The 25,967-nt window shown below is 30.9% G+C and overlaps 1 protein-coding gene across 1 annotated transcript in view; it reads right to left on the bottom strand.

The window, feature by feature from the left end:
- Window positions 1–16,905, bottom strand: part of LOC143057794 (intraflagellar transport protein 172 homolog) — a 36,602-nt gene extending 19,697 nt beyond the window's left edge. Inside the window, exons 1-25 of the mRNA XM_076231204.1 lie at window positions 16,746–16,905; window positions 14,713–14,856; window positions 14,214–14,326; window positions 13,680–13,785; window positions 13,119–13,198; window positions 12,679–12,766; window positions 12,248–12,462; window positions 11,086–11,209; window positions 10,598–10,693; window positions 9,852–10,013; window positions 7,959–8,012; window positions 6,606–6,709; window positions 6,262–6,347; window positions 5,413–5,477; window positions 4,992–5,039; window positions 4,348–4,515; window positions 3,965–4,101; window positions 3,191–3,298; window positions 2,782–2,866; window positions 2,538–2,630; window positions 1,960–2,037; window positions 1,650–1,730; window positions 1,235–1,330; window positions 607–678; window positions 311–389 (exon numbers count right to left, since the gene is read on the bottom strand). Of these exons, the coding sequence (XP_076087319.1) occupies window positions 311–389; window positions 607–678; window positions 1,235–1,330; window positions 1,650–1,730; window positions 1,960–2,037; window positions 2,538–2,630; window positions 2,782–2,866; window positions 3,191–3,298; window positions 3,965–4,101; window positions 4,348–4,515; window positions 4,992–5,039; window positions 5,413–5,477; window positions 6,262–6,347; window positions 6,606–6,709; window positions 7,959–8,012; window positions 9,852–10,013; window positions 10,598–10,693; window positions 11,086–11,209; window positions 12,248–12,462; window positions 12,679–12,766; window positions 13,119–13,198; window positions 13,680–13,785; window positions 14,214–14,326; window positions 14,713–14,856; window positions 16,746–16,784 (2,521 nt within the window). The 5' untranslated portion in view covers window positions 16,785–16,905. The remainder of the gene's footprint in view (window positions 1–310; window positions 390–606; window positions 679–1,234; window positions 1,331–1,649; window positions 1,731–1,959; window positions 2,038–2,537; window positions 2,631–2,781; window positions 2,867–3,190; window positions 3,299–3,964; window positions 4,102–4,347; window positions 4,516–4,991; window positions 5,040–5,412; window positions 5,478–6,261; window positions 6,348–6,605; window positions 6,710–7,958; window positions 8,013–9,851; window positions 10,014–10,597; window positions 10,694–11,085; window positions 11,210–12,247; window positions 12,463–12,678; window positions 12,767–13,118; window positions 13,199–13,679; window positions 13,786–14,213; window positions 14,327–14,712; window positions 14,857–16,745) is intronic.
- Window positions 16,906–25,967: the final 9,062 nt, after the last annotated feature.

The following is a 25,967-nucleotide window of genomic DNA, read 5'->3' as shown; positions in this document are numbered from 1 at the left end:
TGGTGAAAGAATCTGTTACTCAGAGTATCAATAACATAGAATTCCTCTTAACTGTAAACCAACTTATTTTCGCGGATACTTGCCTTTATTGTAGCATTATAATTACCTTGAAGATAAGCGTTACCCTTCTTGTAGCATTAATTGTTTAAATAATAATCTTGAAGATCAGCGTTGCCCTTTCTTGTATCATTAATTTTTTTATAATTACCTTCAAGATAAGCGTTACCTTTCTTGTAGCATTAATTGTTTAAATAATTATCTTGAAGATAAGCGTTGCCTTTCTTGTAGCATAAATTGTTTATATAATTACCTTGAAGATAAGCGTTGCCCTTCTTGTAGCATTCCATTGCCTTTTGTTTATCTCTGATATGTTCATACAAATCTCCAGCCTAAAACAAACAGTAGAACAGATAAGTAAGATCATTTTTTTATAATATGGAAGCATTTTAACAATTTCCTCTACAACTATTATCTAAAATTCCTATCCATCTGTAAAAATTTCAATGAGAAAAGTTTTTAAACAATTAGTAAAACATGAAAAAAACATTGAACCTAACAATACACCTACCTTCTAATAAGTATTTCTGATCTATTATGTAAACTCACCCGCTCATACAACTCAGATTTAATCAGAGCAGATGCTATTCTTCCAATCAAGTCAGCATTACTCATTAATTCCTAAAATTAAAAAAAATAATAAAAAATTCAATAACTAAAACAACCAAAGTGATGACATGATCAAAGACTTACTTCATTTTAACAGCAAAAGTTGGAACAATATACACAAAGTTTGTAAATATTTCTATCTATGTATATTGAACAAAAAACAAATAAATGGTGTTAATGTCCAGAAGACAATCTTTCAAAATTAAAAAAGGAAAAAAACGATGATCTGAATGCTTAACAAAAGTTTTAATGTGCCAACTCCCAGTGATAATATTTACTGGATCATATCTATCCAATCTGTAACTTTAATTGAGAGATGATCGTTTTGTCCATACTCTTCAAGGAAGAGTGCACACAAGAGAGAAGCAGAAAATACCAATAATGTTAAATATTTCATTTGACAAAGCCTTGGATTGATGATGCAATCTCCTTCACTTGAGACAATTATTGTACAATAGTTCCATAGGTCATTACACAACTTAACAATGACAAAAAGATAATCACAAAATGATATGGAATTGTTTGAAAACCATTTGAAACCTTTTCAAAATGACAAGAAAATGCATACCTCTCTACTAGTAGCAAGTCGAGCAGCTCTGGCAGGCAAACCAGATTTCATGTAAAGATTAATGGCTGCCAAGTAATCTTCATCCTTTTCTTTCAACTGAAATAAATATACAGTGAATCAATGCAAATAGCCAATGAAAATAACTAATGCTTAAACTTGAGTTTGAAATAACTTATAATGAATGTCAATTTTCTTGTTTTTTTATCCTGTGTATTTAATTTTTCAGTAAAAGTAATTTTTGACTTATACCATTTGGTCATTACATGCATTTTCAATTGAATAACTTTTTTAAACCTTCGTCTTCAGATCATGATAAATTTTTAATAATTACAGTTAAGTTATAACTCTAATCTAACTATATTCCATTACATTATAGGAATTTTAAATCATTAATTTAAATCTAAAAAAGTTTTACCTCTCCAGCTTTCTCTTCCTGTCCAGTATCCATCAACCATTGGTAATAATTACGCTGTAGATTCTCTAATTCTGGATGCATCTACAAAATCAACATTTGGTTTCATTAGCTAATTGTGTTTTCAATATGTCTAAAATATTTTGAAATCGTAAAAAAGTCCAAAATTTAATCCCTTTAACATCTTGTTTAATCTACTTCCCACAATTATCTAATTCTTAACTGACTCAATATTCTTATTCCTAGATGTATCATTTATCAATAGGTATATGGTATATGTGAATATGTATATGTAGGGGTATACATGACCTACCTTAGCTTCCGCCACTTCTATTGCTTCATCCCACATGTGCATTTCTTGATACATTTCCATGGCTTCATCTACATGATTCTGTAAAATTAAACAGTTTGATTATAATATACATTCAGATGTGAAACATTCACATAGAACAATAAATCTAAGACATAATAATTGTCAAACTGTTTTATTTGTTACTATCAAAATCTATTATAATTTTGAATGTAACAAGAATTTGTCTCAAGTACATGGATGCCCCATCCGCACTATCATTTTCTATGTTCAGTGGATCGTGAAAATGGGATAAAATAACAAATCTTTATTGGCATTATTTCAAGTTCTCTTTTGGTCATGTAGTTATTCATGTGTTAATGATTCATTCTTGGTTTCCTGCATTAAGTGTTTCTGATAAAGGTTAATCTCAAAATGTCAAGCAAAAGCACACAACTTGTGTAAACTGTAACTTGCATCTATTCAAGAAAATGTGAACCTTTTAAAGCTTCTGTATACTTTCTTTGAGCATTGTTTAACATTAAATTTATATGATGCCATCAAGTCTTCATTAATAACAAAACAAAACAAAGCCAATATACCTGTTCTAGATAGATGCTCTCTGCCTCTTTGTATTTCTTCTCCATAACAGCAAATCTGGCTCTTACTTTATAGTGGTTAAAACCATCTCCACCCTAAAATGTGAACAATATCAGCATCAGATCAATAAGGTTTACAATAAAAAATCATACATTTTTTCTTTTATAAATATATAGAAACCAATTTATTAACAACATTACTTACAAAGTTTAAAATATTAGTTCAACAAACTTTAAAAATACTTACATGTTGTTTCTGGACGTCTTCGGCAATTCTAAATGTCTCTTTCATGTACCTGGCTTTAGCTATATCTCCAAGGGCAGAGTAACACCTGTAAGTAAAAAGGGCAAAAGTTAAATTCAAGCTAAATTGTTACCACTTTTTACAGTCTATCTCTGCTCTAACTCAAAGATTTTTAGCAAAGTCAGCATGTGTATCTAGGCTAAACCTTGAGATTAAAGTAGATTTGTAATTCTTTATTCTTTTGAATAAAAATATATCTAATTCTAAATAAATAAATAGAAAAAACATCTGAAAATTAAGTTCTCATTGTAATTTCAATTCTCCATCAAACTCTTAACTGACAACAGCTATCAGTATATGACACTGTTTATCTTCCATAGCAAGCTTACTCAGTATTATGCACATTACTTACCTTTCAGCTATATGTAATTGTCGATCTTCCATGGCCAACTTGCTTAGAGTTTTCCACATAGCTTCTGTTTCAGCAGACAACTCTAACGTTTCCAAGAAAGATACAGCTCTATAATAAAATAAGTTTGAAAGTCAGATTAAAGTACATTTGTGATATAATTAATTTGTCATTATCTATTTCAGTCCCCAACAGAGCATATTTTCTGCAAGTTAAAGGGCCTTCAGAACAACAACAAATGTTTCAATCAAAATTTCAGTTTCAGTTTCAAATTCTTGATAAGTTCTCTCTTCGTAATGTCTTTCTTTACATATGAACCAAGTAACTGTTCTAACTTTTGATGGATATCTGTACACCAGATATTGAACATTACGATTAAATAATCATATTGACTATGCTTTCCTTTGTAAAAGTAAGATCTTACCAGCATATCAGATTAATGTTCAAAATCTAAAAAAGAGTGTGTACTTTTCATGTATAAAATATATTATATTCACATGTGAAATAAGAGTATGTATACCTCTCATGTGAAGAATAAGTGTGTGTATATTTTCATGTGTATAATTTTATACCTTTCATGTGTAGAATATATGTGTATATACTTTCACATGTAAAATAAGTGTGTGCATACTCTTTACATGTAAAATAAGTGTTTTATATTTCACATGTAAAATAAGTGAGTAATATTCTTCCACAGTTACAATAAGTGTGTGTAGACCATTTCCCTGTAAAATATATGTGGTAGTAACTTTCACCTGTTAATAAGAGTGTGTTTACCTTTCAAAGTCTCCATCATCAATTGCTGTTCCAAACTCTATCAAACCTTCATCTAAAGTATAAGATACTGTAGACACACCTTCATTGACCAGAACTTCTGTTTTACCATCAGTTCTCTCTAAATCTACTATATCTCCCTGCAATAGACAAATATACTCAATCAATCTAAAATAAATGTAAATTTATCTTTGTCAAAGTTTCTAGTGTATCAATAGAGCTTCTGCTCAAACTTTAAAAATTTCTATATATCAAAACGAACAAATTAGATAATAACTGGATTTAGGTAAGATCATTACACTACAAAGACATTATTACTCTTTTTGGAGTGTCAATGTTTAACTGACACACAAATTTCCTGTGTTTTGGCCTGTTACATCACTCACCTTAATGGGGAACATTGTAACTCTCTCTGGAGCATCAATGTTATACCAGACACATAAGTTTCCTCTGTTCTGGCCTACAACAACATCACTGCCAGGTACCCACTGGACGTAAGAACAGTAGTTTAGGATTGTAGTTCTGTTTTGGGATTCTATGTCAATCAAGTTCAGCTGTAAAATATCAGTAAATCATGACATTTCGGAGTCCAAATTAGTATAGTCACCATACAAATTGAGCATATGCGTGGATTATCAATCATGCTACTTGGTAACAGGTAACATAATTTGTATTGCATTAATCAGAATTTTTCAATCTAAATTCTGATCAAATTATTTGTATGAAGCACTTTTTTAAACTGCATTCACAATACTTAATGAATGCAATAATATCTTGATTTTTGAATTGGTGTTTTCAAATTTGGAAAGTAGTGCATATAATAAAAGGATGGGTTTTTTTTAGTAATAAAGTGATGGTTTCAATGAAGTCTACTGGTCCTTGTGAAGTTGTCTTGAGAACAGACTCTATTTTGAAATTGATCCTGTCTTCTTACCACATCAACTAGTTTAAATACAATAGGTGAAGTAACAACCTTGTATATAGATATATTTAAATGATTACAAGTAGCTTGCTAGCATAGTATTCTTACCCTTAGTCTTTTGTCTCTAAACAGAAGTTTTCTGCCAGTCTCATTCAACTAAAATAGATTAAAACAACAATTAAAAGAAAAGATTAACACAGCCCAATTAATAGTATTAAAAGTAAATATATGTGAAACCTCTATCAAGATCACTGCAGAGTATTCACAGCACAATCTTTTATAAAAATGTCATTACACTTTAATGAGAATTGTTGGAACAAGATTAGTGACAAAACTCAACAAAAAAGAATGTATAGGCTCTGATTTCTAGTAATTCCATACTCCCACTCCAAATTAAACATAACAAATACTTTGTGCTTAAAATAAAATTAACAAAGCTTATGTTTAATTGCAAATGCTAACATCATAAAGCTTTTTATATCAGTTTTATATTAGTAAATTTCATCAAATATAAGCATATATAACTTACCTCTAACCAGTCAATTTTGGATTCATGAGTAATCTGTGCTAATGTTGCACCAGTCAGTAGATCAACTGTAAAAACAAACATTTTGTCTGAACTATTTCAATTTGTACAAAAATAAATGGAGATTCTTCATATGTGATTTTTAAACAACCAAAAGAATCAATCTTTTACTTTTATCATTGACTGTGTAAATCTATAGCTTTTTTTCTTTCTTGACTCAGTATTCTTCTCTGTCACTAAGTGCACCATAATAACATGGTGATATATAAACAGAATTTAGTAACAAATGTGGTATCATAATTTTGAGAAACAGTGCTATTTCTATTCCCATGATGCTGTTTGACTGAGAACACTGCACCATATGCCCTGAATTTTATGTTTTATTACATTGTCTTGTTGTTGTCCTCTGCTTTAATATCAACTTACCAATAGCAACAGTTTTTAGATCAAGTAAATATGCTATCTTTTTGTTGTCCTTTGCTTTAATATCAACTTACCAATAGCAACAGTTTTTAGATCAAGTAAATATGCTATCTTTTTGTTGTCCTTTGCTTTAATATCAACTTACCAATAGCAACAGTTTTTAGATCAAGTAAATATGCTATCTTTTTGTTGTCCTTTGCTTTAATATCAACTTACCAATAGCAACAGTTTTTAGATCAAGTAAATATGCTATCTTTTTGTTGTCCTTTGCTTTAATATCAACTTACCAATAGCAACAGTTTTTAGATCAAGTAAATATGCTATCTTGTTGTTGTCCTCTGCTTTAATATCAACTTACCAATAGCAACAGTTTTTAGATCAAGTAAATATGCTATCTTGTTGTTGTCCTCTGCTTTAATATCAACTTACCAATAGCAACAGTTTTTAGATCAAGTAAATATGCTATCTTTTTGTTGTCCTCAACACCTCTCTGTTTTCTTTCATTTAATCTTACACTGTGAAATAAAATGAAATCCTTGTATATAAATTTAAATGAATATTGATCTCATTATACTCTATCTCAATAATTAAAATTACAAAACATGCAATTCAATGATAAAATTTGACATTGGTTTTCAAATAAAAGTTAATAGGACCATAGATGGGTGTCATGCACACGTTATATACCTTCAAGTTCTAAATCTATTAAGCATTCTAGTGCTGAAAATAGGAGAATTTATTGCTTATTTATATGAACATTATATTAACCTTACCTTATTAAATGTGGATTCATGAACTCAGTTCTAACACATCCCAGAACTTCATTGGATCCATATTCAATTAAGGCCAGTTCCCCAGCATTGAAGATCATGCATACCTAAAATAAATACCAAAGGATAACATCAAAATTCATATCTATTCAATAAATCTAAAACATTTATTTATATTTTCCTTTTGCTACAACAAATAGCTTGTAATATCATAGTTAATACAGAGTTAGCGAAAACGTTTTTTGACCTGTCAAACATGGGACCGACAAGCAAGATTATTTTTCAGTCCTACAAAATTTAAGCCAGTCCTAAAAAATCTGTCAATTTTATTATGGAATAAAAATAATAACATATTTTTGTGAATGTATTTTATTATTATTAGTTTAATTTCTCACATCCACAGCCAAATTAACAATAAAGGACCAGTTCTGATCTTCTGATTGTTCTTATTTAAAGTCATCTTCACTTTCCATTTCATCCTCTGAATCACTTTCTCAGTATTTGTTATCTCTATCAAAGGGTTCAATCAATGATTGTTTGCCTGGAATGGCTACATGAACAAATTTAGCAGGCCACGTGTAGATCGCCACTTTGGTTTCAGTTTGTTTATTATAGGAAACTAGTACCAGAAATTAGCAGCAGGTGACTGATGTAAACATGTACTGGAATAAGTTGCAGTACAACTAATTACCGATAAAAAAGGCCCTGCATGACCATTTTTACATCGGTCATCAGGACCGGCACTAGCTTTCAAAATACTGGTCCAAGCCTTATTTTGACGGACAGGACCAACCATTTTCGTGAACTCTGTTAATATTTGCAAAATGAAAAAAGCTAATCTTTATTTTTTTTGTCTTATATTTAAATTTTTTGTACAATATCAAATTGATATAAGTTGCATATCATTAAAAAAATATCCTCTGAAATATTGATATGATAATCGCATAAAACAGAATTTTTAAAACATTACAAGAGTTTTATTTAAAAATTGAATGCTTCTTTTTGTAACTTCAGTGGGGTGTAAAAGCGTTGACCGAATTACATTTTGTATGAAGTGCGGAAGTGCTTCATTCTAAAAATGTGTGCACGGTCAAAGCTTTTACAACCCTATGAAGTTACAAAAAGTAGCATTTAATACTTATAATTACATTTTTTAGCTAGGATCATGAAAATAGGATTTTTATCAATTTTTTATTTAATTCACCTGTGCACTTTATTGTCAGACTCGTGTTATCATGAATGATAAGTTTTATTGTTTCATGCAATTGTTGAAGAAATAACATGTGATGTGCAGTTAGCCAATCAGAATAACGTATTATAATGAAACATACATCTAATGTAATTATTAAAACTTACATTTTCATTGTCGAAGTAATATTTTTCATTTCCTCCAGATGTATGCCAGGGTACCTGTCAATACAAAGTTCCATTTTAGTGATACATAACTAAATTTTATTTTAAATGCTCTAAATATGGGGAAGTTAACTGTACTGAGAGTTCTACCTAAAAACAGTTCCCTTAAAGGAAAAAGTCACATGCCTAAAAAGAATAATTCAGAATTTAAAAAAATAAACAAACAAAAACACAAGAGTGCACACACTGAAATGTCTCGCCTTCTATACTAATCATTGATATTATGTTGATAGTCCTAAGTATAAAGCTTTATTCCAACTGTCTCATAAACTTAACATTAACCAAGATAACTAAACAAAGACCAATGAACCATGAAAATGAGGTCAAGGTCAGATGAACCATGCCAGGCAGACATGTACAGCTAACAATGTTTCTATACAACATATATAGTTGACCTATTACTTATAGTTTAAGAAAAATAGACCAAAAAACAAAAACTTAACACTGTGCAATGAACCGTGAAAATGAGGTCACGGTCAAAAGAAACCTGCGCTACTGACATAAAGATCATAAAATATTTCCATACACCAAATATAGTTGACCTATGGCATATAGTATTAGATAAAAAGACCAAAACTCAAAAACTGAACTTTGACCACTGAACCATAAAAATGAGGTCAAGGTCACATGACATCTGCCCGCTAGACATGTACACCTTACAATCATTCCATACAACAAATATAGTAGACCTATTGCATATAGTATGAAAAAAACAGACCAAAACACAAAAATTTAACTATAACCACTGAACCATGAAAATGAGGTCAAGGTCACATGACATCTGCCCGCTAGACAGGTACACCTTACAATCATTCCATACAACAAATATAGTAGACCTATTGCATATAGTATGAAAAAAACAGACCAAAACACAAAAATTTAACTATAACCACTGAACCATGAAAATGAGGTCAAGGTCACATGACATCTGCCCGCTAGACATGTACACCTTACAATCATTCCATACAACAAATATAGTAGACCTATTACATATAGTATGAAAAAAACAGACCAAAACACAAAAATTTAACTATAACCACTGAACCATGAAAATGAGGTCAAGGTCAGATGACACCTGCCAGTTGGACATGTACACCTTACAGTCCTTCCATACACCGAATATACTAGCCCTATTGCTTATAGTATCTGAGATATGGACTTGACCACCAAAACTTAACCTTGTTCACTGATCCATGAAATGAGGTCGAGGTCAAGTGAAAACTGTCTGACAGACATGAGGACCTTGCAAGGTATGCACATATAAAATATAGTTATCCTATTACTTATAATAAGAGAGAATTCAACATTACAAAAAATCTGAACTTTTTTTTCAAGTAGTCACTGAACCATGAAAATGAGGTCAAGGACATTTGACATGTGACTGACGGAAACTTCGTAACATGAGGCATCTATATACAAAGTATGAAGCATCCAGGTCTTCCACCTTCTAAAATATAAAGCTTTTAAGAAGTTAGCTAACGCCGCCGCCGCCGCCAGATCACTATCCTTATGTCGAGCTTTCTGCAACAAAAGTTGCAGGCTCGACAAAAACCAGTAAAACTTACACATTTTCTTGTTTTTCAATAATTGAACAATCTTCTAATAGAATCATAGAGAGATATTTGTCATGTGATATCTACAATTTATTCATTTCATAATTACATTAGATCTCCAATTAGAATAATATTTGATGTAGATTTCAATTAGGAATAGTATGTGATGTACAAGTGATCTACCTCTTTCTCTTTTAGTCTAACAACAGGATAGCAGTTTATAAATCAGTAAATCTCATAGAAGCACGGTATATGATGTGTGTGCAATCTACCCTCTACTCACCTCACTCAGTTTGTTGCTCTGTAAATCTCCAAGCAGGATGGTATCTGATGTATGAGCTATAAGGTATCTGTCTTTTCCCATGATTCTAACTTCATCAATCTCATAACCATAATGAGATTTTAAAACAACTCTTTGACCACTTGACATATTCTTTACAATAACCTAAAGAAAACAGTTTTTAAATAAATTATGTGCGTGAACATATGCAATATGGTAAAGTCTTAAAAATATAAAGCAACAAATACGGTATTGACACAGTTTTTACGGATAGATACAAACCAGAAAATATAATGGCCCATACAATAGATAGCGAGAATCAAAATCTGTAGTAAGTGACCATGAACTTTGAGTCCCTGACCTTTGTTCTCTTCCCTTTATATTTTCTGACAGCACAAGTTTCCTTTAAATTGAAGAACTCAAGATTTTATCAAGAAACTTTTGGTTAAAAAAATAGGCCAATTCATAAATTGGTAAAAGCGACCATGAAGTTTAACAAATCAGTTTTCCCCTTATATTTCACTTCATTTGGTATAAGTTTGGTTTTAGTTAAGAATGGGAAAAAAGCAATATTTAATCAGTAAAGCATATTTTTTTCAGACTGACAATGGTCAACTTTAAACTTAAGAAAACTATTTTGCAGGGAGCATAATATTGTGTATCAAAATTTGAAAAGAAAACATGCTAATCAAATCTGATCAAGTCTAATATTAATAGAAAACAAAACCAAAGTTATATCCAAAACAAACCTGGCTAAGTCCAACATGTGTCATTTCAAACTTGTTCTTGTAAATGGTTCTCTTTAGACAACAATCAAACAGTTCTACACCTCCACATAACGTACCCTGAAAAACAAACATCCTTTATATCATACAATCAAACAGTTCTACACCTCCACATAATGTACCCTGAAAAACAAACATCCTTTATATCATACAATCAAACAGTTCTACACCTCCACATAATGTACCCTGAAAAACAAACATCCTTTATATCATACCAATATTTTGAATATGTAAGATTAGAAAATATTTGTTTTGTGATAGTATATCATCATTTCATCTTCATGTATTACTATTATTGATAAATCCTATTTGTGTGGTTTACTTTAAAAAATTATCCAAAATTTTATCCAATATCATATAAAAAAGAAGGAATATAAAATGAGTTTTTAATACAAAATTTAATTAATTACATTCCACCTCATTATAATTAAGAAAGAAAAAAATTATCTTACACAAGTAACTCTGGATCCATCCTTCTTCCAGGCAAGAGCTGTGACAGTGTACAGATTTTTTATATCTTTGTTTTTAGGTTCATCCCACGTTTGTTTCCTTGGACTCCAGTTTAAAACTCTCAACCTGCAATCAAAAGTGGTCAATTACTAAACCATGTTATTGCGAATCCTACCATAGTTTTCCACAGATTCACCTGCAAGTTACCTGTCCATTTAAACTTTTGTAAGTCCTATTGTCCCATCTAACAAATACAACAGCTATTGTTCTCTGTTTAGTTTATTCAATAGGACCTTTAAATTTCTTGCAAGAGAAATCTATCACTCACTGATTAATTTACCTGAACAAAAAATTGAACTGTGAATGATGGAAATACATGTACAAATAAGTAATTATGAAACTGCATGTGATGTTGTATTTATTCAATCAATAACACATTTTCAATTTGTTTGATATAAACACTGATTTAAAAATTAAAAGTTGATTTCTGATCAAATTTCAACATTTTACCTATTAAAATGTGCTTTTTTTTAAGTCTGTTCACAAGTAAAAACTTGAAATGATAATGTTTAAATAGAGGTCTTCATAAATGTATTCTTTATAAATGAACAACCACAAAAAACATGCAAATTCTTTAAAACATAAATGCATGCAGTAGTTAAAAAAAATCAGAAATAAACTTTTTATAATTAAATCAGTGCTTATATTGAACAGATTGAAAATATATTATTCATATTGAATAAATACTGTTTCACATGCAGTTTATGTGAGTTTATACATGTATTTCAGTGAACAAAGAAGATATTTTTTTGGTCAGGAAAATTAATCAATGAGTGATAGATTTCTCTTGGAAGAAATTTAAAGGTCCCATCAAATAAACTATACAGAGAACAATACCTGTTGTATTTGTTCAATGGGACAATAGAACTTAAAAAAGTTTAAATGGACAGGTAACTTGCAGGTGAATCTATGGAAAACTATGATAGGATTCGCAATAATAACAATATCTACCTACTGCCTGGTAAATTTTAAAGGTTGGTTATTTAAACTAATGAGTTTTTGTTAAAAGTTTATTATCCAAGAAAACAAAAACAATCATGAATTAATGTATCTCCACAGAGTGATTTCAAATAATACGAATAAATAAAAGAATCACTATTTTACCTGTCAAAACTGCCAACAACAACCGACTGGCCACTTGGACTACATACAGCAATAGTAAATTCATGTTCATCATCTTCACGAGAGAAATCAAAGTGCTGAAAACTACGTCCATCACGTCCATAAGCAATAATTCTCTTGTCACAACCTGCTGCTACTATGGAATTCTGGGAGAAAGCCAGGGCATAAGGTGGACATGGATGAGTGCTGATCTTTCCCTGCAAATGTTTATATTAATATAGCTCTTAAATGTTTCAATATCAGTTGCTGTTTAATTTAATGATCATTCTACACAAGAATTGGAAACTGCATTTACATTGTATCTGGCGTAGACTAGATTTGATGTAAATTTATTTTTGGCTTAAGAGTCTAAGCTTATGATTTTTTTTCATTTTCATGTAATTTCAAGAAAAAAAATGACTGCTGATATATACCTGCGTGTCACCAGATCCTTCGTCATCGAAGAAATATCTGACAATAGCACCATCAGCATGGCCTGACAGGAAACCTTTTCCTGAAGGACTGAAATGTGAATATACAAATAGGCTAGTTAAAATATAATTTCTTTGATTTTCTATAGGTAAAAACAAATTAAAAAGCATGCTTTTTATACATTTGTTCCTTCACTTCTTTTTACATTTTTAATATTCTAATATAAACAGTGGGAATAAATTAAAAAGAAACAAACAGTCCTACTAAAACCAGTTATATAGGATCTCACAATAAACTTACCGAAGAACATGAAAGATGCTTTGTAACAATTTATATTTAATAAGTAGTCTCTTTCTGTTACTATAAATATTTGATTAGTAGTGTCTTTGACTGTTACTATTTACATGCAATAATCAGTCTCTTTCTCGATAATAAAACTTACTTAGAGGCTAGAGATACAACATACGAATCTGTGCCATAAATAGTGGAGGACTTGTTGGTCTTTATATTAGCAGATCTCACCTACAATATTCAGATTACATGTTAAGGAACTATTTTCAGTGCAAGTTTTCTAAAATAATTTAGATTTATTCAACTACATTATAATCAAATAATTTTCGCATTAGCAATTTTAAACAAATTACTTGATAATCCCTGGTTAAGATATTGTATAGGAAACCAGTATAACTTTACCATTTGAGGACAAGGAATGTGACTCAAGTTTAACAGGTGTTTGGTCAAAGAATAAATGATTTACACAAATTAATTTACTCAAGAGCATTTACAGTATTTCCTGATTCAAGTGCTCAAATTAACCAAGGGTTTTTTTCATCTGTTTTTAAAAGTTTCTTGTATCAGTTGAAAATCATCACCTTTTGTTTTATTGTTTCAACTTGCATGAGAACAAAAATATTTACATGAGTGTATGAATTATTTTTCTATCAATTACTGGATGACAATATATTCTCACAAGAAGAGAAAGTTTGTAATGAGGCAGCTATACCTTTCCATCAGCCAGCCCAAACACAATAGGTTGTTCAGGAGGCCACATCATACAAGTCACAGCACTCTGTTGAACAAACTTATTACAGATCACCTTTTTCTCACCCCTGAAATATTAATGCAGATTGTTAATTGTTAAATATATCTATTACACTAACTTAATCATATCCCCTGAATAATCAATAGGTACCAATGGTTTCATGCAGAAGTTTAGTAGAAATGTTATTTTACACCTTCATTATCCTTGTAATCTTATTTATAGAGTAATTAAGTTAAGGAATTTACTTTTTTTGGCTAAACAGACTTACAGAAAAAGATTTACAACAATTTTTTGGGTAGGGCAGCATGATTTCATTTTAACGGCCTGATGAAAATGTACCTGCTCCAAATCAGGAATTGGGTTTTTGTTGTCTTCTATTTCTTTTTTTTTTTACATTTAATTGACATAAAACATTAGGCACAAATGGTGACCACACAACTCAACTCAGTGTTCTATAATACTAAATTCTCAAAAATAATTCAAGCATGTTCTTACCAATCATCTCCAATTTTGTAAACATATATGATGTTATCAGTTTGTCCTACAGCAATCTTTGTGGAATCTGGAGAAAATGCTAAACCTTTCACAGTGTAACTTTTCTTTCCATACTGAAATAAACAACCAAATCTAGTTGAATTTCATATTCTTTTTAAAAACAATGCAAGACTCATAAATAATAAAGAAATAATAGCAACAGGTGTACATATATAATGTTAATCAGAAATAAATGTTCAAACATACATGTAAAAAGATTTCTAGAAAATGAGGTAGACTGCCACTGAGAATAATTGAGCCTTGTAATTATTAGTGAATCCAGAAAATAAATACCTCTTAATATATTTTTCAAATTGTTTTGTATATACCGAAAACTTTTTGGAAAGCATTTTTCATTCCAAATTTATCATTATATCTTTTTTGGGTAATTGGTTTCCACTGAATTATAGACTAACATAATACACATATAGACAGTATAAAGAGAAACGACAAGGTTAACCTTTGGATCAGCTGGCTTCAGGGAAAATTTATCTCTTTTTTCTCCTTGTTCATCAAACAGTAAAATTACTCTATCTGATGTACACACTGCCATCTTTTGGTTGTTTGGTGACCAGGTAATAACACAGACTTTGGCTGCCCCATCCTGTGAAAATAAACAAAAAATTTAAATTTTAAAACCTTCATTGATAAAAGAAGAATTAATAACGATGTCAAATCTATTGCAATCAATGTTCCTAAATGATCACAACAACAAAGTTGACATTTGGAATGAGCTTTTATATTTTATTTGGGTAAAATATGTATAAGAAAAATTGAACACACACTGTATTTGAAAGCACACTCATGTGTCTTTCTCCAAAATAGTCTGCTGCAAAAAAGGCTGTTTTAACATGTTAAAACATTGCAAAGCCGAAAGGTAAGATATTCTTGAGAAAAAATCTTTACCTTGAAGACAGAATAATGACACCAAAGTCAACTGAAGGTTTCAAGTTGGCACTATTTAGCTGCAATCAGGACTAATTGGGTTCTCTATCCCCATTGTAATAAAGGAATCTGGGTCTGTTCCCCCAATATTTTGTTTGTTCCTATTATCTTTTGCCCCCTTATATAAAAGTTTCATGTTGAATAAAAATAACTTTTAATCATGCTTTATTAAAATAAACCAGATACCATAAATTATAAAGCTCATGCACATCGGCACTTGGGATTCTACCAGGACCAGCTAGGTACCCAAACATATTCAGACCTGCCAACTATCCCGATTTTCATCCTTCAACCCGAATCCTGATATCAGGATTGTAAAACAAGTCAAAATCCTGATTTTCACAAAATATACCCGAAAAAATTGTTTGGTTTATACCGATTTTGAAGTTTTTCTAATAAATTTTAAAAATCTATAATTAAACCTGGGGACATATTATGACAAGTTTCCAATCCTACGCTAATCAACGGTCACAACAGGTGTCATAATTTGTTGTTGCAAGTAATCGGATTACCTGATGAGTCATAACAATCCTCAAAATTAATTAGTATTATTATTTGTAAACAGAAATTCGGTCAGTTGGCCTTTCATTTTTAATCAATTTATCATACGAGCACAATTTGCAATGTTTACCGTGGTTCCATAACGAAATTGTAATTACATGTAACTTAAAGATGAGAACTGTAATGAACTCTTAAAAAACATCATTTCTCTTGAAACTGATTTAATTTTTGAAATCAGACGAGTCTGTTGATTTAAAATCGACGCCATTTTGTATTCTCCTACTGTGAATAAACCTCCTGCGATAAGAGCACCTCCAAACACAAAGAAAGAAATAACTAAAATTTTATCCATTTTCTCATTAATTCTGATAGACTTAATTAGAATCTGTATTTATCCTTCTCACTTTAGGACATATAGATTAAGGTCTTTTAAGTCAGAGTCCAAAGATAAGAAGGTCTTTGGAGAGAGAAAAGGGTGGTTTTCCCCCAGTATCCTTTATTTTTAATGCCATTTTTCTCTATTCTTAAGTTATTTTGTCAATTTTAAAATAAGTACAAGAATCATGCAAATAAAAGAAATCAAGGATTATAAGATCATCATCAGAATACCAAAAGAAAAAAGAAGAGACATGAAACTATTTTAGGAGTAAAATACAGTGCACACAGAAACGCCGCAAAAATTGTGCCTTAAAAATGGCTCTAAAATAGGATTCTGTATTTAGTAGAGGTTGCTGTTGACACTGGATTATCTCTCTTGTATACATTAAAGTTTCACGACTCATGTGTACAATGACAACTCCACAAAAGATCAAAATACATTCTAATTTCTAGCTGTCAAAATTTCTGGCTCCAACTTTTGGAGCAGCACCTGAAGATATTGTTTAAATTTATTGCGACCTAAACTTGGAAAGAATTTCTAATTTTATTTAAAGAATAATTCGTAGCAGTTGAGTTATTAAAAAATATTCGAAGGACCAAAAATCTGAAAAAAAAATAAAAGCTACACCCTCAAATAATTCTTTAATAATTTTTTGTAACGCAGTTTACCTGTGGGGACAGCAAGTTTTTCATATGTTTTAGCTGCATTCTTATGGTTCAACCATATGTCTCTTTGAATATATCGAATCTTTTCAGTATAAAATTCTTCGAACACTTGCTCGTAGAATTGTTTGTGGAATGCTAGGCAGCGCCTCGTTCTGAAATAATATAGTTTCGTAAATGTTACAAAAATAATGATGTTGAAGACCTTTACATTTTTTTGAGAAACATCAAATTATACTGACTCTTTATAAAAACCATAATCAAATATTTTCTGGTTTCCTCCGATTATAAGATTATGCACAAAAAGAAAGTTCGAAAATTATTTTATGAATAAGTCTCAGAGCCAATCCTGGAAAAGAACAATATTTTTTTCCGAAACATTATATATATATATATTCTTACTTTTTAATTAAAAGAATTGAAAGCTTCTTTTTGTAACTTCATTGGGGTGTAAAAGCGTTGACCGAAGTACATTTTGTATGAAGCGCGGAAGTTACAAAGAGAAGCATTCAATACTTATTATTACATTTTTTTTAAGCTATGATCATGAAAACACGAATTTTATGATTGTTTTATTTAATTCACCTGTGCACTTTATTGTGGAACCACGTGTTATCATGAATGATAAGTTTTATTGAGTGATGCAATTGCTGAAGGAATAACACATGATGTGCAGTTAGCCAATCAGAATAAAGTATTGTAATGAAACATACATCTAATGTAATTATGTGAAAACAGTTTAAAGATAAGTTACAGCTGAGAGCAGTAAATGGATAATCCAACCCATATGTCCCTGGTTACAGTAACCTTTTGTAGAATTTGTAAAACATCGCTTGAAAATAGTTCATTGATTCATGTTTGAAGGTCTAAATGAGGATTACAATAGAAAAAAAAAATCAGAATACAGAAAAATGAACAGAAAAAAAAAAAACAAAAAAATTTAGAAAAAAACGGTGGACAATCAAAAATTGATAATAAGATACTGATTACAGAAATGAATGGGGCAGAGTAAGTAAATCTTCTAATCAAGTTACAATTTTTTTTAATAGCAAAATCAAGGATTTGTATAGTAAAGATCGAATTTATAATATAGAATACAGAAAGTAAGGACCATCCATTCAAACTCTCATGTTTGCCTTGTTACAGTTATTACTTGCAAGCCGTAGTAGATTTTATAAGTAATTTCATATCAGAGACATATTTCTCAATATGGTCTAAGGGGACGACCATTTGATATTCGGGGGGGGGGGGGGGGGGGGGGGCAGGGGGATTTGTATTTTATCGGTTATTTATTTTTGTAAACTAAGAGGACAGATTATTCATTTTTTGTACTATTGAACCAAGATATTTCATTTTCATTAAAGCAAGGGACTGATTATTCATTTTTACAACTATATTTATGATATTCGAAAACATACAATTTTTCAATGATTTGTTTATTACAAATAATGCATATATAGTCAAGTCATTATGTACCATTTATTCAGAATTAATCATCATCCTCTGCAGAAATGAATCTTTTATATTCCCAACTGCATACATACATAGTATCAAAGTTTAATTATAACTAGCCTGTTTTAAAAGTATTGGCAAAGATATCTTTTTTTTCAAAGGGTTTTGAAGCCACTGCAGGCCCAAGAAGCTATAGAACAAATGATGCAAAATCATGCTTTTTGGGTGTTCCGTAGACCCTTTCTTAATCTGAAAATGCAAGTTTTGTTTTAATAATTTTTTGACAATATTTTGGTCTCAAAGCAAAATGTATAATTTTTTTAAGGGTTTTGAAGCCACTGAAGGCCCCGTTGAAGAAGCTAAACTCATGATCAAGTCATAACAAAATTACTAGATTACAAAAGGAATGCAACACTAGCAGAATACAGAAGACAAATAAATTAGAAACATTGATCCCGAAAAATCAGGGCTACGTCTGAGGAAAAACAGAACTTGCTTCTTGCAAGGTACTCGCCGTGAACACCGTAATTTGATATGGAGACAAGCGTTTAGTTTTGAAATTTCCTACCCGAGGCATTTGCCTTAATGTAGATACGGCCCTGCATGTTAAAATAAAAGTGAGGTCAGGTTTCCTGAGACTATACCTAAAGTTAAATGAAACCAATTTTCAGACATTTCAAGTATATTTAAATAATTTTTGGGGAAAAAAGATGAATTTATGAAGAATCTGGTGCCATCTCATACTTTCGATTAGACCTGCTGAGTTATTTACATTGCAAGTCAGGTAATTTATTTGCAAACTACCACAGAACAAACCATTTATTTTTGTGATTATCAAGGCTGAGTTATTTATTTTCAAAATCCTCATGCACCCCCCCCCCCAGAATAACAAATGGTCGTCCCCTAATCATGTGTTTTTTTTTAATGAAGTGGCAATTAAACAACAATAGATTAGACGTGAAGAGAAATATCTACATTTCATTTCCGTAAGTTTGGACTTCTTTTAATAGTTATATTTAAATCAAGGTTCATCCTGTATATATTATTAAAGAGATGTAAGAGATACCAGAGGGACTTCCAAACCTACAAGTAAAAAAACAAACTGACAACACTATGGCTGAAAAGGAAAGACCAATCATTTATTTTTTCCTAATCTTATACATAAATTTGAACTTGCATAGAATCTTTATTTTGACGACTCGGAGTCAATGATAAATAGTTTCATACGTTTCTGATACATATTTATTTCATAAAATATCTGATGTAATTTAAATGTATATTTATTGTCCTAAAAAAATGTCAATTATGTTTAAAAGAGGAAAACTTTCATTATTATCAGATAGGTAAAAAGGAACTTTGTAAATTTCGTCATAGAAATAGTAAATAAACAAGACTGATAAGTAAAAAGTAAAATCACCAAAATACTGAACTCCGAGGAAAATTCAAAACGTAAAGTCCACAATTAAATGCAAAATCAAAAGCTCACACACATCAAACGAATGGATAACAACAGTCATATTCCTGACTAATCAGTAGCTATCTAAACCTTTCACTTGTATGACAGTCGCATCAAATTCCATCATATCAACTACGATGCGTCAACAAAACAAACAGACATAAGTAAAAAAGTAAAAAATACAGCAGTCAACATTGTGTTATAATCTTAACCACTAACAAAAAGCATACAAATATGTAACAAAGAAGCACAAAATGGCATTTAGACAATGCATATTAACAAGTTTAGCGTTGTCGTTTTTTTTTTTTTTTTTTTTATGAATTCTTGTTTGTCTATGTGTCATTTTGAGGTGGCGTAGAAATACGTAAAATCCATGTTCAAATGGCACAAAGAAAAAAAAACCACAACTGACAGTCTCAATTCAAATCACAATGTAATCTGTTAAATATATGGTATTATAGTTCAACATTATAAAACAGATGGACAATAATCCCGAGCTCATTAACACAATATCACTGTCCTCTCGTTCTCTAACTATCATCTAAACTCTTCTAACTAACTATCTACCTCCCCCTCTCTCTGGTCTCTCTCGCATCCCCTTATATATACATAATTACAGGCGGTACACTGACGGTTCCAAAGATGGTGTACCGGGTATTTATCTACTTATCTTCAGATAGTTTCAGATATACATTAATACATGGCTTTCAAAAGTCTAAATGTAAGTGTTCTCGTACATTTTTTGCCTAATAAAGAAAATTAAAATGCTTTGGTAAAGCTATTTCTAATTCCCCCTTTTTAATGAGACATACATCAAGGACAAGAGGTGTATATCATTTCATTCTGACACATGAATTAAGTTTCCCGTCTTAACCGAAAATTGTTTAAATTTTATTACTTAGTAAATTAATTTATTTGAATTGAAATAAATGATACAGCAAATATAATTAAATAATTCCACGGCGATCTATTTTTATTTGTAACAAACTTGAAACTTGAATTAGTATTATAGATGTGTATATTGAATGCTCCCTTGTTTTATAATCCACTGATCCGAATAGACAGTCACACCTGGCAAGGTGTGCCCTAGAGGCGTGGTTAAATACCGAAGTGCAAATAACAATTTACCTTTCAACAAGCCATCTAAGAGTATTCAATTTGCCACAGAACCGTGAATACACACATCGTATAAATCTAGTCAAAGCAGAGATAGTAAAAGGTCAATAAGAGTACACCAACATATTGTCTTTACAGATTATTGTACTTTAATTTGTTCACCTCATATATCAGTCCGAAAATGCATTAATTAATAAATTTATAACTTTTTTGGTTGTCTACTAAAATAATTCGAATATATACGTTTAACATAGAAAATTTATCTCATGAATGTGTACAATTGCACGTCTGTGCGTCTTATCTTCTTATTATCGGATGTTTATTAGATAAACCATAAGTCATCGGCGCGCTTACGATTACGTTTAAATATCATTAAAAACCAAGACTTTTACTGATTGTATTTTAAATCCCGGCATGCAAAAACCAGGAGAAAACGTCACGACCTACAGGAAGTAGTTAAAAAAATTTCATTAATTGTTGAATTTCTCCTTTATTACTGGACATATAGCGATAAAACTTTGTGAATATATATATTTTGTCATAATGAACATATTTAAACCATAAGTAAAAAATCGCGAATTTTCCCTTTAAATGAATTAGACACCGTTCACATAGATAAAATAACAGACTGTACCCTATTGAAATATAATTTAACCCGAATGTATTAAAAAGAAAGACCTCTTACATAATAATGAATTAAACTGTCAAAACTAAAATCGCTACACAAGAATTAAAGACAAGAATACACAAATTTACTATAGTACAATAACACAATGACGAGATTTAAATACGTACAGAGCCACGTCATATATGTAACAAAGAAACATAAAAAGGCATATTGACAAAGCACATAGCAAAAATGAATGATAAGCAACATACAAGTTTGCGAAGTAACAACAAAAAGACATAAACAAAGCACATTGGCAAAAATGAAAGTCAAGAATACTAGAATATCATTAACAAATTCAATAATGACAGGATGTACAAGTATCCAACAACCCTTTTCGAAAAAACTAAGGATTTTCTTATCCCAGGAATATATTACCTTAGCCGTATTTGGCACAATTTTTTTAAATATTTTGGCGGTCTTCAATGCTCTTCAACTTTGTACTTGTTTGGCTTATAACTATTTTGATCTGAGCGCCACTGATGAGTCTTATGTAGACGAAACTTCGCGTCTTGATTATTGAATTATAATCCTGGTACCTTTGATAATTATTAATGATAATAAAAACAAACAAATATTAAACAAAGAAGCACAAAAATGCATGTATTAAATTAAACAATCCTATTCACTGCTTTCTTATTTTTTAATTTAATTTTATGTTTATTAAATTATACTTCTTGTGCTTTTCAGTTGACTAACCACTCTTATGAACGCTGGAGCCAAAAATCTTATAAGTCATCGCTTAGGCATATATGTCTATTTAAAATGTAGTTTTTTTTCTTCTGAGAAATTGTATTCTCAATTAGAACAAAAAGAAACGAAAACTCATATTGCTTTTCGTACCACTACATATATATTTTCTTTCACTGAACAGTCCAGTTTTGTAAACATGTCTATAAAATATCTCCCAAATGAAATGAAGGATACGACAATTGCAATAGTATGGCGATGAAGCTCACATATGGTATACTTGAAGTAACTCTTTGGAAGTGTTACAGAATCGGGTTGACCGTAATGGAGTATCTATACAAGTGCCTATATGTTACAGATGATAAAAGGATAAAAGGATTATCCAATTTGACATATTCGCAATTATCTCCTCTTTACCCCATCCCTTATCCTTGATATTTCAACTGTTGTAGGCATCCGTAATAACAGATATTTAGTGGTGCAGGAGCATTTTTAACCTTCAAGACCCCTAAGTATATCCTTGTCTTTTTTGTCGTTGCTCGTGTTCATATTATATACTAGTAGTTTTATATACTTTGCTTTTTATGTGTGTGTGTTTGTGTAATATTGTATCCCATGTTCTGATCACCTAAATACAGGTACAGTCGAGTAAATGATTTACCAAGTATCTTTACTCGTCAAATAGTTTATTTGGATTCATATACATGTTGAAGATTGAATGTTGACCATACTTAATCATTGATTGTAGTGGATAGCTGTCTTCGTTCATTACTACATTAAGTTTTCTGTAGTCCAAACAAAAGCACAGTTCAATTATTCAGGGAAAAAAATACTTTTCATGATAAAAAGAAAAAACATAAACAATTTACTTTGTTCAGATAAACGAAGTTATCAACATAATCGGTTTGCTTATGTTAAAAGGAACGAACTTCAAGATGTTAAACTGACCTGTGTTTCGGCAAAGAGTAACTCCCTTAAATCCAAATTAGACGATACATTAAATGTTGTTATTATTAAATGAACAGAAAAAGGAGAGAAGACATTCAAAAACTTTTTTATTATTATTTTTGACATTTTTACCTATTTTGTTTGTTTGTTTTGTTCACACATCGTTGTCAATACAATTGAATTTGATGTGACTGTCATAAAAGTGAGAGCGTTAGCTAGCTATACAACTAGGTTTAAGCCACCATTTTCTACATAAGAAAATGCCAGTGAATATGACAGTTTTATCCATTCAATTGATGTGTTTGAGATTTTGATTTTGCCATTTGAGTAGGGACTTTCCTGTTTGAATTTTCCGCTGAGTTCAGTTTTTTTGTGATTTTACTTTTTATACCAATTTTTACAATAAGATGAAAAATTAGCTTTGGTGAACTGACACTTTTCCCACTTTATTCGGAATACTTTTAAACTTCAATGGGTTTGTCTTATATTTTGGCATTGCAAGTAATTGGACTTTTCAGAATATTTAGAACATCTTAACTCAAAATTCGTTTCAGGTGTTCTGGTCTATTCATTAGTTGAAACTGGCTGCGACTTTGTAGTCATTAATTAATTGTACATATTATGCTTGGTATGTTCGGGTGGGTTTATTGAAACTACCTGATGACTTCAGAAACCAGATGCTCCGCTGGGCGCAGCTTTATACGACCGCAGAGGTTGAACCCTGAACGGTTGGGGCAAGTATGGACACAACATTCAGCTCTAAATTTGGATTGTGATTAAATAGTTGACACAGCATAGGTTTCTGACACAGAATGAATGTGGTCTAATGAACTTAAATTTTTGTTTTTGCTTTTGAGCAATTCACTATGCTGTTGAATATTAATCCTCTCAAAAAAATGTTTGAAGAAATTTTCTTTTTATTTATGAAATCTGAAATGAGAAAAATTTAACACCCCTCCCCCCCATTTTTTTTTCACATCCCCCTTTCCCTTTTTCCAAAACTGATCTCAATTTAAATTTCTAATGGAGTTTGCAACAATAACTACTCATTTAAATACATCATAAAATATTAAAATGTAAAATAAAGTGCTTGTTGTCACTGAATGTTAAAGATTGTTTTAATTTATCAGTTGGTAGTAAAAGTGAATATACATTGTATATTGTATAAAACAATGATTTAAGTTGATTCAACTACTATTCTGGACAAAGAAAGATAACTCCAATTGAAAATATTTTGCTATTGCACAATATTGTGCAATTAGATATTTCTTGCTATTGCACAATACTGTGCAATTGAAAATATTTGCTATTGCACAATACTGTGCAATTGAAGATTTCTTGAAATTGCGCAATACTGTGCAATTGAAAATTTCTTGCTACTGCACAATACTGTGCAATTGAAGATTTCTTGCTATTGCTGAATACTGTGCAATTGAAGATTTCTTGCAATTGCGCAATACTGTGCAATTGAAAATTTCTTGCTACTGCACAATACTGTGCAATTGAAGATTTCTTGCTATTGCTGAATACTGTGCAATTGAAAATTTCTTGCTATTGCACAATACTTAATATAATAATTTTGGATCCTGATTTGAACCAACTTGAAAACTGGGCCCATAATCAAAAATCTAAGTACATGTTTAGATTCAGCATATCAAAAAAAACCCAAGAATTCAATTTTTGTTAAAATCAAACTAAGTTTATTTTTGGACCCTTTGGACCTTAATGTAGACCAATTTGAAAACGGGACCAAAAATTAAGAATCTACATACACAGTTAGATTCAGCATATCAAAGAACCCCAATTATTCAATTTTTGATGAAATCAAACAAAGTTCAATTTTGGACCCTTTGGGCCCTTATTCCTAAACTGTTGGGACCAAAACTCCCAAAATCAAACCCAACCTTCCTTTTATGGTCATAAACCTTGTGTTTAAATTTCATAGATTTCTATTTACTTATACTTAAGTTATAGTGCGAAAACCAAGAATAATGCTTATTTGGGCCCCTTTTTGGCCCCTAATTCCTAAACTGTAGGATCCTCAACTCCCAAAATCAATCCCAACCTTCCTTTTGTGGTCATAAACCTTGTGTTTAAATTTCACTGATTTCTATTTACTTATACTAAAGTTATTGTGCGAAAACCAAGAATAATGCTTATTTGGGCCCTTTTTTGGCCCCTAATTCCTAAACTGTTGGAACCAAAACTCCCAAAATCAACCCCAACCTTCCTTTTGTGGTCATAAACCTTGTGTCAAAATTTCATCGATTTCTATTCACTTTTACTAAAGTTAGAGTGCGAAAACTAAAAGTATTCGGACGACAACGCAGACGACGACGCCAACGTGATAGCAATATACGACGAAAAATTAAAATTTTGCGGTCGTATAAAAATGATATTTCAGTTAGGGGACGACCATTTGATATTCGGGGGTGGGGTGGGGTTTGGGGGGGGGGCAGGAGGATAGTCAAGTCATTATGTACGTATACAATTTAATCAGAATTAATCCTCCTCCTCTGCAGAAATAAATCTCTTTATATTTCCAAGTGCATATACATATAGTATTAAAGGTTGGTTGTAACTAGACTCTTTTAAAAGTATTAGTAAACATATTTTGCCAAGCAAAGCGAGGCAAAATTTTTTTTGGAGGGTTTTGGAGCCACTGAATGCCCAAGAAGCTATAGAACAAATGATGCAAAATCATGCTTTCTGGGTGTGCCCAAGACCCTTTAATAATCTGAAAATGCAAGTTTTGTTTTAATAATTTTTTGACAATATTTTCGTCTCAAGGCAAAATGTATAAATTCAGTATAAGACTTAAGTTTCTAGGGACAACATCAAAATACCAATGTGCATGATAAAGCAAAAATGGAATTCACATAGTTAAGTCTGTGGCTGC

This window comes from Mytilus galloprovincialis, chromosome 1 (genome assembly GCF_965363235.1).
Source record: "Mytilus galloprovincialis chromosome 1, xbMytGall1.hap1.1, whole genome shotgun sequence".
Taxonomy (NCBI): domain Eukaryota; kingdom Metazoa; phylum Mollusca; class Bivalvia; order Mytilida; family Mytilidae; genus Mytilus; species Mytilus galloprovincialis.
Note: the sequence above shows the minus strand (reverse complement) of the source record. Positions and strands in the feature narration are given on the sequence as shown.